Genomic DNA, 14,970 nt, shown 5'->3' on the forward strand with positions numbered 1-14,970 from the left:
CTTTTGAGGATAGAGGTTTCACAGTCTCTCTCTTTGGCAACCAAGAGAATACTGGCTAGTCTATAGTTCACCAGATTCTTCTTCTTAGCCTTCTCACGGATAGGATTGATATTATTTTCCTTCCAGTCCTTGTGAGTCTGCTCTAATCACCACAACTTTTTCAAAGATAATAACAGTATTCTTGCAGTGACATTAGACAGTTCCCCTAAGACTTGTGGGTGCTTCCCAGGGGACCCCAGGGGCTTGTATATATTCAGCTTATTTAAATGTTCCTTTCTATGGGCTTCTCCTCCACCAAGGGTAAGTTTTCCTTTTTCCAGACTTTCCTTTTTATCACACAGTCTTGCTGTTCCTGAAGGCTGGTCTGACCAGCAAACACTGAGGTAAAGAAGGTATTCACTGTCTTGATCTTTTCTGTATCTCTTGGCACCAGGGTCCCTGCCCTCATTCAATAGCAGGCCCACATTATCCCTGATTTTCCTTTTGCTGCTGGTAAGCTTGTAGAAGCCCTTCTCCCACATCAGATTTGACTGTAGGTGGGCTTTGGCTAATTACCTCATGGCACACTGTGTCTGTATCGTTCCTGGCTCACCTGCTTCTGCCTCTTGCATTCTTCCTTTTTCAGTCTGAGCTTAGTCAGGAGCTACCTGTTTATCCACAGCCTCCTGCTGCCTTTGCTTGACAGTGGCCTTATAGCAGCTTGGGTCCAGGGGATGTGTGTTTGGCAACATAGACACAAAGAGTTCAAGGTAGAAAAATATTCTTTACCAAGACTTGGAGCCAGTTCATCTATGCTTACATCCATGTCTGCTTCTAAAATCCACAACAAGCTGTACTACACCTGTGCCCCAACCCAGCACCCTGGTCTGCAGGGCAAATATACCTACAGAGACTTACCTCAATCACAGAGGCAGTCTGCCACAGGGCAGAAATATGGACTAAAATGCCCCCATCTTAAACTAGCTATTTCACCACTAACTCCTGGCAGGAATACGGATAAATGCCCCAGTCTTCAACCAGTTATTTCACCAATAACCCCTCCTGTCTCTTGCATTACACATATGTGCCTTTCTAAATTAAACAGCTGAATCTGTAATCATTAACCCATTTGTTTCAACAATCCTTAATTTACTGCCCTGAAGCCTGCAGCCTAGACTGTGGCTTCTTGCAACACTGGTGACAAAAAATGACCTTTCAATCACTACATCTTCAAAAATCAGTACATGACTTAAGGAATATTTCTACAACAAAATCTTAAAGCCACTGAAAAAAACCCACCTTTATTACCCATTTCTTAACACAAGGAGGCTGAATCAACACCTTTAACGAGCAGATAGTAGTTTCTGTTACCTATTACACTTAAAATGGTGGCTCTAAACCAAAGTATCTGTACTCTTAAAGACAAATGAACTCACTGTATAAGGAAGGTGAACTCTTCTAAGGGTTTATAGAAGTGGGTATGAACTTAATCCTTGGCACAGGTTACAGAGAACCATAGAAGATCCTGAGTTGGAAGGGACTTCCCAGGATTATAGGATTCAAGTCCCTGCACAGGACACCCTAAGAATCACACTGCTGCAGTGCCCAACTACCTATAAGGTGATTTCCTACTGTCCAACTTAAAAGTGCCCTGACATAATTTCATTCCCTTGGGTCATTTTCATGGTCACCACAGAGAAAAGATCAGTGTCTGCCCTTGCCTTCCCCTTATGAGGAAGTTGTAGACAGCAATGAAGTCTCTCATCAGTCTCCTCTTCTCCAGGCTGAACAAGCCAAGTGATCTCAGCCACTCCTTGTATGGTTTCCCCTCAAGGCCCTTCACCATCTTCATGGTTCTCCTTTGGATGTTCTTTAATAGTTTTATAGCCTTTTTATAGTCTGGCTCACAGAACTACACACAATTACAATGAAAAGCAAGGTACATAAAACAAGCACTTTCTAATATAAAATGTTTAGTCATAATAAAAACCAAAATAAATTTGGTGGGTCTGTATTATCAGAATGATATTCTGAATAGTCTAAATAACTCACTGGAAAGAAGAAAAAAAGAAGATGAAAAATCTGAAAGTCTAATATGAGATGTCAGTTCTTTCTCTGTTGGTGGGTTACAAACTGCAGCCAGATCTACAAAAGGACATAGATGCATTTTGGTTATCCCAACTCAAACTGGAAATTTAAAGCTATCAGTAAGTTGCTGAATTCATCAGACTGGACCTAGAAACTGTAGCTTTAAAGTATGATCTGCCATGCTTTTCAAAATGCCAGGAGACACAAGAGGCAAGATGTGTCCCCAGAGGTGTCCAACCAATGCACCATGTCTCACCTCAGTTGTCCTTTCTCCAAAGCACTTCAGAAACAGCTGCTCAAAGGCCCTCCCTGGGAAAACACAAAGACATCTCTCTGCCTGTGTGAAGTCCAGAGCAATTGAAGTTTGTGTGAACATTGATCTACCTGCATGTGAAGGAAGTCTTGTCACATGTGAGGGAAGAGGCTATGACAGCAGATCACTCTAAGCTGTGCAATTAACCTGTCCAGCTGGAAACATGACAGTGCCAGAGCATACCAGCTCTCTGCTCAGTGCTCCACTATGAAAAAAAAAAAAAATTATATATATATATAAATAATTTGAAGGCTGAACAATGAGACAAAACAGAATCAAGACTGTATATTGAAGTCATTGGGACAAACCACTAACTTTGGTCCATGAAGGCCAGTCCTTGCTTTCTCTAAGAGCTAGAAACTAGAAAACTTATAACACCTTCAGAAGAGTAAGGACCAGAGGCAAGCTGTTTCCCACTCCCAGGCAAGCCTGCTAAGTAATTAGACTGCAGAATCATGTTCAGGTTTTGGAGCAATTACTATGTAATTCTCCATGCCAAAGAGTAACTCTTAACTCCTTTTCTGAACAGCTTCAGTGAGAGAAAATGGAAACATTTGTGCTCACATTTCCCCATCCTAGAACTTCATGGGAAAAGCAGAGGGAGGTAAATGAAGGGATTCAGATTTTCTTAGGTGGGAATTAAAGCCATGCTTCCTGGATGAAAAGGGACTGGCTCTTAAGCTTTCAAAGGGGCAAAAGCACCTCACGGCAGGGAAGAGGTCAGAGTTCTGGCTTCCAAGTAAAGGAATATACTCCTCTACAACCAAATATAAGGAATCCAAGTCTCTGAGACAGGCACAAATGCTTTGTATTTCCTATTTGTGATGTATTTCTGGGGATTACATGACCACTGATATAAAATCTGTGCCCTACTAGCAGCCAGACAGTACATGTCACATACATTTCTGCCAAGCTGACTGGGATGCACTCTATATCGTTTATTCCAGCCACCAGAAACAAACAGCCTTTCTGAGCTGAATGTAACAACAAAAAACAACAACTCAACAACAGCAACTCGTGCTGGCTTAGCCTTTTGTATCTTGTGGCTGCAGTGTATTTTTTCAGGCAGTGAGAATCATAAAACCAGACTTAGGGTACCAGCCTCTACCTGCCAGCTGGGCAAATTACAGACTTTGGCACTTGGCTTTCTCCCCATAGCATGAGCCCTACAGAGAGCCAAGGCACTTGGTGCAGAGGCTGTTAATTCCAAAACCCCAAGCTCTTGTTTGATTTAACCCTAAATCAGTTTCAATTCACAACAACTAAATGTCAGGAATGCAAATCTCTGAGTCAAGCTCAAATGCTTCCTATTTCCTATTTCAGACACTTCTGTTTAGCTGGGTCCATCGGTTTCATTTCACACTCTGTTACACTTTTCAGCATAAGTTTACATGATTCAACTCTTACACAACTCCTGTCCCCTCCAAATCTGGCTGGAATTCATAAAAGCCAGGTTAGCTGTAGCCACATGACACAAAGTAGTCATCATTAAAGCACGTGTGGTCTTTCAGTAAAACATCATGAGACATCACCTATCAATGCCATTCTAAAAGATACCTGCTCATCAGACATTTTTCACTTAGATCACTTCCCAAAAGAACTGAAGGAGAACCAGGAAACTGGAAGCAAGCACGAGTTTCAGGGAAGGGGGGGATTGTGTGAGGCAGTGGCTCTGTTGAAGCAAATGTCAATGGAACTGAAGCTTAACTTTATGCTCAATCAGGTTATCACCTGCTTGTCATCACTGCAACTTGTCTGGCCACACCAAGGGTTACAGAAGCTAAACCAGCAGGAAACTATCCTTCCCTGCTCAAAAAGCTGGGGAGGGGAGGATGGGGTGGGAAGGGGTTGTGGGGGGAGGAGAATGGAGGAAGGGTATTGGGCAAAAGAGAAAGAATAGTTTTCTGCTGGTTTAACTCTCTAAAATGGCTTATCAGGAGGTCAGAGGAAAGCCAGGGCACACACAATGGAGGGAGTGGAACTGTAGGGCCGGAGCACGGGAATGGAGGGAGTACAGAACTACTGCTGCGTTGCCTTATCCTGGGTAAAGCTGTGGGGGAACTACAGTGGAGCAGTATTTGTCCTTAGAACTGAAGATTGTAAAGTGTTTACAGCTCTCCACTATCTCGATTTCTTTCTGTCCACACCCTGCTTAATGCAATGGAGGTCTGATGCCCTTTCTTTGCAGCTGAAATGGTGTTCTTTAAAGAAGAATCAGCATAGAGTATGGACCAATCTTTTAGTGATACACTCACACCATCCCTATTGTTAGTTATTGTGCCTTGCTGTGATTGCCCTTAAGGGAGGGGCTCGGGCTTTACATAGAGTGTCTTTGTATCATCTAAGAAATTTATGGTTGGGTTGTGTTGGGTTTATTGTTGTTTTTTTTTTTTTATTCTTGATTTTACTTTGAGGATTTTTTTCTTCCCAGAAGTAACCAGCCTCATTACTGGATGCCAGTTATCCAGTTGATTGGCATTTTTTTATTAGGTATGATAGATACCAGCTGTATGATACTTTTAAAATTATTATAAACACTGTTAAGTTTTCAGTTTCCCAGTACACTGGACATTCAAACAGTCTGTATCCTATTTAACAAACATTGGTGAATGTATTCAGTTAATAAAAGCTTGGCAAATATTAGTAAAGGGCTTGTAATGGTTGTGAGTGACATAAAGGTTAAAAGCTTTTGATAGCATTGCACCAAACTGAAGTAAAGCTTGAAGAAACTGAAGTGATGTGTCAGTAGGAAATCTCAGCACTAATTCAGACATCATGAAATACTCATTTTGAAGAAACTGGAAAAGATGTAAATTCTGCAAATCTGATTTAGTTTTGAAACTTTTAACATTATTGATCTCATATCATCCTGTTCCCCCATTCCTGTCCCAGTTTGACAGTTCTTGTGCAAGCAAGATGTTTTCTGTCCTATGCTTGTCTTACACTGTTTCTACATAAGGACCTTCTAAATAAGAGAATAAAGGACTTGTGGTAGGTCAGCATATAGGAAATATTATCTCTCAGTGTAAACTTTGATTATAATTTTTTAAGTTTGCCTGCTGCAGTCTCTGCACATAGGAAAGGTCTCTGTGCACTCCAGGACCTCCTAAGAGCTCAGATCACCCAGGGGAGAGTCACAATGTGAACACTAGACAGCACACACTGTTTCAGGAATTCTGTAAACATTGGATTCCAGCTCCCAAAACCGCTCATAGATTCACTTTCTTTAAAGGCTTGTCTGGACGAGGATAAAGGTGCATTACAAAAAATAAGAAGTGTCAGTGAAAACTTTTAATTAACATGCTTTCAGATTCTCAGTGTTGACAGGGTGTGTTGCATTTTAGTGCATTTGCCAACAAACAAGTTAAAATACATTTGAGTCCCAACTACGAGTGGCAAGTTAGGACATGTTTTTAAAACTTCCAAATTTTAACAGGAGTTAGAACATGATTGTGCTTTTACCTTAGCAGACTATAAGTGTCACTGATAGGTTTTCCTGGGACTCCAGTGAGAAGCTGCCATACCAGTAAGGAGCTGTTATATGAGCAGCTTTCTCCTTTTCCTGAACTGTCAAATGAAAATACCATTTCATTCACTTGTATTCCAGGAATGGATGAAAATCAATTTTTTTGGTAGTACTGGGAAGCTGGGTGCTAGTGAGTTGGGAGGCTTGGCAGTAGCGGCAGGAGTCAGAAGCCATAGGAGTAAATTGCAGTTTCAGAGTACCTGATGTAAGGTCAGCATTTCCACAGCCACATAACCCAGAGTGTGACACCACATTCAGCTTTTGTTCCAATTGTGACCAAACACTTTGCAGCAGCAACTTTGCCTCAGCTGCTCTTGGGCCAAAAGCTATCAGCTTTTTTCCTGGCCTCCCACAGAATGTTGGTGCCAAGTTGACATAAGCACTACATACCATGCTTATACCTGGCTAGCTTGACAGGAAGGTTTGTTTATGCCCAATCAAAGTTGTGGCTGCAAGGCACAGATTTATTATTAATGATCATGAAGTCACAGCCAAGAATCAGTAACACTGTCAGCTGCGAGGCTGATTTGCTGGGCAGCACTGTACAAAGCATTTTATCATTCCACACCTCAGTCTTCCACCTTCCCAAAAGGTTGAGGATGAAAATACCTCAGGAAAAACGTGGTGATAGGAGTCACCTTTTAGACGCACTGCAAAAAGACAACTTCATCTAGGGGGAGCAACACACTTAGAAATTAGGAGACTGGAGTGACAGAGCCCTTAAATCTTTGGAAGAGCAATGGGAGGCAAATCCTGCTGCCTCCCTGAGATCATCACAATGGCCTTGTCTCTTCTTCATTTTGGGGCTCCACAGAGCTGTGTCTCAGTTATGGTTGTCATGTTTTTAGAAGCATGACTACACATGACACAGGGGGATATATGTTTTTTTGCTGACACAGCTAGTGTCAGCCTTAACACAAATTCCAACTGAGAATATTCTATTCTGTGCAAATACACTTGACAACAGTATCACTATTTTTTCAGACACTAAGTCTCCAACACCTTATACACAGGCAACTTTACACTGGTACATCCTTGCTCCTACCACAGAAATTCTAGGACAACTTTTTATGTGGAAGGCACAGTAGAAAAGAGGCATTCTCATCTTTGTAACTGATTAGTCCTGTTACAAAACACTACAGAGATCTTTCTGTCTTTCAGTCTGTCTTTTTGTCTTTCTCTTTTCCCTCTCCCTGCCTCTTGGAAGGATATTAAAACACCAGGAACTTGAGTGAAGTACAAGTTGAAGAAAGAAGAATCTCCCCTCCAGCATATCTCTTTGCTGGGTGCATAAAGGTGTGGTGAGACAAGGAGCAGCCTGGTAGCTGAAGGGCTCAAGGGGTTAAATCTTGTATTTGCACCTCACAGTCAAGGGTTTGGGTTAGAGATAGCTGTCCGAGGTTTAATTGCACTGAAACTGACAGAGGGACCATACATATATTCCACATTTCCTGCTTGTCCCGAGACTCTACAGAAGAACCTGTGGAACTAAGTACCTAGAGTAAGATCAGTCAAGGCTTAGTCTTTTTTACTTTCTTTTCAAGTTGGAAAACACTGAAATGGTTGAAAAACATATCAAAAGCATAATGTAAAGCACATCATCTAAACTCCAAGTCACTACGTGAAATTTTTCAGTGACGTTACTCTGAAATTCAGACGTAGCTACGGTGGAAAGCAGAAATGCATAAGCCCGTGCCGGTGAAATTGTCTATACCCGTTCAGGATGCCTTTTGATACTGACTGCGGAGTCCTGTCATGGTCTTCCAGCAGGTCTTCTTAGGTGATCTGTTACATCAACCAGTGTAAAGAGATAAAACCCCAAACCACCGCCAACAAAATCACGATTTCCTTAAAATCCAGATTAAAAGGAGCACACGAAACCCAACGCGTGCAGTTGAGAAGCGGGGGAGGATCCCGAAGAAGGAGCCGTCCGGCTGGCCGTGCCCCACGGTCGCGGTGCCGTCACGCCACAAGGTGAGCCCTCCGCAGCTCTCTCCATCCCTCTGCCGCCGTGCCCGCTGCCGCGCACCGCTCCACCAGCGCGCCCGGGAGAGGCGGCAGCCGGCGGATCCCCGGAGAGCGGCTCCCGCCGCCGCGGCGCCCCCGGCCACGACCCCGGCCCCACCCGGCCCCGCCGAGCCCAGCCCAGCCCAGCCCCGCAGGTGACGCCGGGGCGGGCAGAGCCGCTCCCGCCCCGCTCCGCTCCCGATCCCACCGCGGAGGCCCCGCCGCCCCCGCCGTCGCCAGGGAAACCGCCCGGCGGCGCGGCCCCGCCGAGGCTGGTCGGGGCGCGGCGGCGGCACCCCCGGACCCCCGGCCCCCCGCCCTGCCGTGGGCGGTCACCCCGGCAGGGCCCCGGGGCTGGGGCGCACGGGTGGGCGTGGGGGCTGCCCCGGGGGAGCGGGACGCTGCTGCGCCAGGCTCGGCGGGGCGGGCGGCGGCGGCCGAGACAAAGGGAGCGGCGGCGGCGGCTGCGGAGGGGCTGTGCGTGAAATGCGGCGGGAGGGAGGGAGAGGATCTATTTCCCCCGTAAAAAATGCCAGCCAAATGCCCTTTCTTGCCCCCCGAGAAACGAAATATTCCCCTCGAGCGGTTGAAAGCAATCGGCTGCCCTCGCCGGGGTTACCGAGAGGCGGCTCTCCGCACGGAGCCCACCGACCCCGCCAGCCCCGGCAATCCGCGGGGAGAGGGAGGTGGGCGGCTGAGCCGACCCTCCCCGCTCCGCAGCCCTTCATTATCGGAATCATTTTAACATCCTTGTTTATAAACAAGAGGCGTTCGGAGGAGATTACCCGACTATGGGAAACGATCGTTCTGACGCTCGTTTGTGCTCCTTAAAAGGGGATGGGGGTGCCGGGCGTGGGGGGTCTAGGCCAGCCTTCCCCGCATCGCAGCACGGAGGGAGGGAGCCGGCCGGCTCCCCGCACACGCCACCCCCTGCTCCGAAAAAGGAAATCACTCGGGTCCGTGATATTTCGCCCACCCCAGCGCTGATAAGCGCTCCAGATCACCGTTAATTCGCGTGCATTAGTTTCGGGTTACATCTTATTCGAGGGTTTAAATTCAACGTAAATACACACTCGGGGCTGAGGTTTGGGAAAGCGAGAATGTTTCCCTGATAACGTCGCTTCGCCCACTACTTGAATGCATGGAAATGTAATCGTGAAGTGGGTCATCGCCTTACAAAATACTTTAAAAACACAAATCAGGAATAATCAGACAGCAGAATTTAATTAGAGCCGCAGGCTAATCACAAAATATTTTATTCCAAGCCAATATCTCTATGGGGGAGGGGTCCGTTTCTGCTCCAGCAGCGGCTCCTGCTGCCACTGCTTTAGCGTTTGCAACATCTGGCCTACAGACCTACTAATTTCGACTCGTAATCTCGTTCGGCGAAACTCGATCTACGTGGTCCAAATACCTTCCAAATTGGGGGCGATTTAACAATCGCGACCAATTAAACCCGGGGAAGAAAAGAAGAAAAGGAGAAAAGGAAAACAATAAAAAAAAACAAAGGGGGGGGGGGGGGGGAAGCAAGCAGCAAATCCCCTCCTTCCCTCTCTCCCCGCCCGGGGCTCGCACACACTATCTGTTGCTCTCTCACGGCGGCGGCGGGCGGGGGCGTGCGGCGGGGCCGGGACGCTCTCGCTCACTCACACTCACACTCGCACTCACCGCACGCCCCTCGCACCATTGTCCCTGCCCGCCCGCCCCGCTCGCTCGCTCGCTCGGGGTGTTTTGTTGGCGGCCCGGCGCGGGGCCCGGCGCGCCCGCCCGCGCCGCGGCTGGGCTGAGCGGAGCGGAGCGGAGCGGCACATTCATTATCGGCCGGGGGCCGATTTCAAACCGCTGCCATCGCGGCTCCATTGTTCGCCGGGCGGGCGGCCCCGCCCCCCTTTGTGCGCGGCGGCCGCGATTGGCCGGCGCCGGGCGGAGCGCTGCCGTCACCGCTCGGGAAGCCCATTCATCTGTGCACTTGGGCGTTGGACTCCGCATCTTATTAGCAACCAGGGAGATTTCTCCATTTTCTCCTTGTCTACAGTACGGCTACAAATCTGGGATTTTTTATTACTTCTTTTTTACTAAACTTGGGCTCCTTTTTTTTTTTTTTTTTTTTTTTTGCTCGACTTTTTCCTCCCTTTTTTTCCCCTCCCTCCTGTGCTGCTGCTTTTTGATCTCTTCAACTTTAAAATTTTTAAAAGGAGTGCATTATAATCGGTTCTGTTCTCTCTTCTCTTTTTTTTTCCCCTCTGGTGTGTGTGTGTGTTGCTGCTGCTGCTGGTCGCCCAGTATTTATACCAACCCAACGCTCTTTGTTTCCCCTCCTTTTGGATCTGTTGAGTTTCTTTGTTGAATAAGACAGCATGGGTGCCCAGTTCTCCAAGACCGCTGCAAAGGGCGAAGCCGCCGCCGAGAAACCTGGGGAAGCAGTGGCTGCATCTCCATCCAAGGCGAATGGACAGGTAAAAAACGAAAAGAAATTTTCAAAAAATATTAAATATCCTCCTTTTTCTAAGCCAACTTCGACGGACTCTCTTTCGCATCCTGTTTAATTCTTCTTCCTTTGATGCCCCAGTGGCACATTCAATGGAGAATACGGTCGATCCTTTTATCTTTGCAACTCGAGGCAAAGGAATAATTTCTTTATTTTGGTTGAACGGGCTCGGCTTTGAACGATTCGTTCCTTTATCTTTCCTGCGTGGGGGGCGGGGGGGAAGGGGCACGGTTCTTTTTGTTTTTTTTTTTTTTTTTAAATCCCTCGTGTATTATGGAGAGCGTCCCAATGGCTCGTAAACGGAAGGATCTTACACCGCTTGGCTTTTCTGCCCGCTTAACCTCCCCCCGAAGACGCTCGGTGCCTTCCGCGGAACGGCTCCCGCGGCAGAGGCGGATGGCCGCGCGGAGCGGGGCCCGGAGCCGCCGGGCAGGGCGCTCCGCGGGCAGCCCCTCGAGCGGGACCGCGGACCGGGGGCTGCGCGCCCGCCCCGTCCGCGGCAGCCCCGCCGGGGGCCCGCCAGCCGCGGGGCACGGCTTTCTGCCACCCACCCGCGCCCCCTCCCCAGCCTGAGCCGGGCCGGCCGTGCCCCCGCTGCCCCGCGCAGCGGCGGAGCGTTGCGGGCAGCCACCCCCCGCCGCCCCCGCAGCTGCCGCCCGGGGCAGCCAGCCGCGCTCCGGGCGCCTGGGAGATGCAAATGCGGCGTGAGTGGGGAGGGGGGGGCAAGGCGGGGGCGCCTCGCCGCACCGCCCGGGCGCGGAGGGGCCGCGGCGGGCGGGGGGCCGGGGCCGGGCCGGGCGAGCTTTGTTCGCCTTCCCCGCCCCGCGCCGCCGCCGCGGCTTGGACGGGGCGCGCCGAGGGCGGGGGTGCGCGGCGCGGCCGCCGCTGCGTGGAGCCGGGGCGCCCTCTGGCGGCCGCCGCCGGGAGCGCCCGGGCCGGCGAGAGCGTGGGGCTGCGAAGCGCGGGGAGCGGCGGGGCCAGGGCGGGGAGCGCGCCCCGCGACCCCCCCCGGGCACCGCCGGTAACGCCGGTCCTTGTGTTGCAGGAGAACGGCCACTTGAAGGTGAACGGCGACGCCTCCCCCGCGGCGGCAGAGGCGGGCAAGGAGGAGGTGCAGGCGAACGGCAGCGCGCCCGCCGAGGAGACGGGCAAGGAGGAGGCGGCCTCGTCGGAGCCCGCCTCCGAGAAGGAGGCGGGAGAGGCGGAGAGCACCGAACCGGCCTCCCCGGCGGAGGGCGAGTCCTCCCCCAAGACTGAGGAGGGCGCGACCCCCTCGTCCAGCAGCGAGACCCCGAAAAAAAAAAAGAAGCGCTTTTCCTTCAAGAAGTCCTTTAAGCTGAGCGGCTTCTCCTTCAAGAAGAACAAGAAGGAGGCCGGCGAGGGGGCCGAGGGCGAGGGCGGCGCCTCCGCCGCGGCGGCGGAGGGCGGGAAGGAGGAGGCGGCGGCCCCCGAGGCGGCGGGCAGCGAGGAGGGCAAGGCCGCCGAGGAGGCGTGCGCGGCCGGCAGCGCCGAGGCGAAGGAGGAGGCGGCGGACTCGCAGGAGGCCAAATCGGACGAGGCCGCCCCCGAGAAGGCGGCGGGAGAAGAGGCCCCGGCATCGTCGGCGGCCGAGGAGCAGCAGCCGGGCCAGCAGGCGGCCGAGGGGAAGGCGAAGGCGGCGGAGGAGGCGGCGGGCGCCGGCGCCGGCACGAGCGAGGCGGGCAGCGGCGAGCAGGAGGCGGCGGCCGCGGAGGAGCCGGCGCGGCAGGAGCCCCCCGCCGAGAGCAGTCCCGAGGGACCCGCCGCCGAGTCGGCGGAGTAGTCAGCGCCGCCGCCGCCCCTCGCCGACGGACTTTTCTTACCCCCTGTTTGTTTTTGGAGTGGTGCCAGGTACTGGTCTCGGAGAACTTGTCTACAACCAGGGATTGATTTAAAAGATGTCTCGTTTCTTTTTTTTCTCTCCCCCCGCAGCTCCCATCTCAAATCGTTATGTGTTGCCGCCATTCCAACGGGCGGAGGGGGGCTCCCCTCCGCCTTCCTCTCCCATCCTCTATATTTTGGTTTTTCGGGGTTTTTTTTTTCATCAGTATTAATGTTTTGTTTTGGTTGGTTCGGATTTTTTTTTTCCGTTGGTTTTTATTTTTCTTTGTTCGTTTATTTTTTTTTTAATTTCATACTTTGCAACTCTCTTCATATTATAAAACTTTTGCCGATCGGTCTATGGACATGCCCATATATGAAGGAGATGGGTGGGTCAATAAGGGATATCAAATGAAGTGACAGGGGCCGCAGTGGGGAACCCGGGGCGCGCAGCCCTTGCCGGGAGCGCGCCCCGCCAGAAATGATGTAAGGGGTTAGTCTTTTTTTTAAAAGAAAGTTATTACGATGTATTTTGTGAGGCAGATGTTCTATAAGGTTTACAACACTACAAGTCTTGATTAAGAAGGAAAGGAAAAAGGAAAAAAAAAAAAAAAATAAAAATCAATACCCAGATAAAGAGATCATAGTCTTAGGAATTCATTTAAACCATAGGAACTTTTCACTTATCTCATGTTAGCTGTATCAGTCAGTGATTAAGTAGAAATACAAGTTGTATAGGCTTTATTGTTTATTGCTGGTTTATGACCTTAATAAAGTGTAATTATGTATTACCAGCAGGGTGTTTTTAACTGTGACTATTGTATAAAAAAAAAAAAAAAACAAATCTTGATATCCAGAAGCACATGAAGTTTGCAACTCTTTCCACCCTGCCCATTTTTGTAAAACTGCAGTCATCTTGGACCTTTTAAACACAAATTTTAAACTCAACCAAGCTGTGATAAGTGGAATGGTTACTGTTTATACTGTGGTATGTTTTTGATTACAGCAGACAATGCTTTCTTTTCCAGTCGTCTTTGAAAATAAAAGAAAACTCTTCAGATGCAATGGTTTTTTTTTGTTGTTTTTTTTTTTTTGTGTAGCATCTTGTCTATCATGTTTTTGTAAATACTGGAGAAGCTTTGACCAATTTGACTTAGAGATGGAATGTAACTTTGCTTACAAAAATTGCTATTAAACTCCTGCTTAAGGTGTTCTAATTTTCTGTGAGCACACTAAAAGCGAAAAATAAATGTGAATAAAATGTATAATTTGGTTGTCTTTCTTTTATGGATACTCTGGTAGCTTAAAGGGACTAGCCAGTATTGCCTAAATTTGTACAGAGACAGTCATGTGTGCTATTAGCACTAGCTTTGAAAAGTACCTTCCTGGATCTTAGACTCTGTAATACTGTGCATTTTACAGAGCAAGTGTGCAGTGCACCAGGTAATTTGTAGGCTTTTCTGGCTTTAAAAAGAGGACTGGAAGGCAGTCTGAGCATGTAGAGTGTATGATTCTCCTGTCCAGGCTCCATCTTTCTTTTAAGACCAGAGATATCCAGTGTATGATGGTCTTGCCTCTTGAGGAAAATAATGTTTAATTTGAATTGCTTAGAGTGAGGCACTGAAATTTTTATGCTCGGTTGCCTAAAAATTAAGCTTTTGAACAGATGTCCTACTTAGGTCTTGGTGTTCTGGTCCTGCTTTGGTACCTCAATTATTATCTTGAAAACTTTAGCCTGGAAGGAGAAGGAGGAAACTTACACTGCCATTCTACTTAAAGTAATTAAAAGCAATATTTTCTTTTCTTCCTCAAGTGCTACTCCCAAGTACAGGTGAGTTTCAAAATGGATTTCGGAATTTGTCTATTAAAAAAATTACTTGGTGCTTGCCTCTAATTGTTAGGCTTTTTGGCTAATTTCCAGCATATTGCTCAGGGCAATTATGCCTTAAAACAGTGAGTTAATGTAAGAAAAGCAGCAGTGGTGTTTGGAGGGTGGAAATTGATTCAAGAAAGTGTTGCTTCTAAGTTTATAGGAGAAAGTTTAGTGTTACACTTATTTGCTTCCACCATTTTCAGCAGAAACTCTTTGGAAGCAATTATGATTCATTTTATGAGAAAATGGCACGTTAGCACCTTGTTCCCTAAAGAACAAAGCCTAAACTGAATGAAGTATAGTAGATTTCCTGCTGAATGCATACTTCTTTTTGTTTTGTTTGGGTTTTTTGTTTTTTGTTTTTTTGTTTGTTTTTTAATTCAGCTGTCTACCATTTTAACTTTGGCTTGTATGTACTCTAGTTGCCCTGGTATTTCTCTATAACTTTAGAAATGTATTGAAACTATGCTATAATTGCTGAGGGACAAAAATAAATGGATGTAAAACAAGATCCTCCACACCAGTGTCATTCTTGGAGTACATGTCTTTGAAGTCTAGTGCATAACTGCTTTGCTAAGGGGTTTTTATAACATGGCTGTAAAAACCTGTTCTGAGACGCATGATGTCTTGGCCATAGAGTCAATGTCTCTTTTTAATAAATATATATATTTAAATCCAAGGATTCTTAAAGAGAAGTCTGATTTTTTTTCTTTTTCTTTTTCTTTTTTTTTTTTTTTTGTCAAACTGCATATGTACATGTGAAGAAAATATTTGCTAGTAAAGTTCTTTTTGAGATTTTTCCTAACCTCTCAAGCTTTCATGTTTTTTTCCGCTCAGCTGGTGGTTTCTGAAGCACT

The 14,970-nt window shown here is 47.9% G+C and overlaps 1 protein-coding gene and 1 long non-coding RNA gene across 4 annotated transcripts; one reads left to right on the forward strand and one right to left on the reverse strand.

Annotated features, from left to right (window-relative positions):
* Positions 1-2,253: 2,253 nt before the first annotated feature.
* LOC306798264 lies at positions 2,254-4,138 on the reverse strand. Its single transcript, XR_013773308.1, has 3 exons — positions 3,938-4,138; positions 2,528-2,585; positions 2,254-2,451 (listed from the first exon to the last, which is right to left on the reverse strand). It is a non-coding gene; the product is annotated as an uncharacterized lncRNA (long non-coding RNA).
* Positions 4,139-9,708: 5,570 nt separating this feature from the next.
* On the forward strand, positions 9,709-12,345 carry MARCKS (myristoylated alanine rich protein kinase C substrate). Of its 3 annotated transcripts, none has more exons than XM_079326140.1 (3): positions 9,709-9,947; positions 10,249-10,369; positions 11,447-12,345. In XM_079326140.1, exons 2-3 carry the CDS (start codon positions 10,271-10,273, stop codon positions 12,200-12,202), a joined length of 855 nt encoding a protein of 284 aa, XP_079182266.1. In that variant the 5' UTR covers positions 9,709-9,947; positions 10,249-10,270; the 3' UTR covers positions 12,203-12,345. The 3 variants fall into 3 exon arrangements, with proteins under 3 accessions (XP_079182266.1, XP_079182265.1, XP_079182264.1); XM_079326139.1 differs by having other exon boundaries at positions 9,712-9,947; positions 10,197-10,369; XM_079326138.1 differs by lacking the exon at positions 9,709-9,947 and having other exon boundaries at positions 9,954-10,369.
* The last annotated feature ends 2,625 nt before the right edge of the window (positions 12,346-14,970 follow it).

This window comes from Erithacus rubecula (assembly GCF_903797595.1).
Source record: "Erithacus rubecula genome assembly, chromosome: 2".
NCBI lineage: Eukaryota > Metazoa > Chordata > Aves > Passeriformes > Muscicapidae > Erithacus > Erithacus rubecula.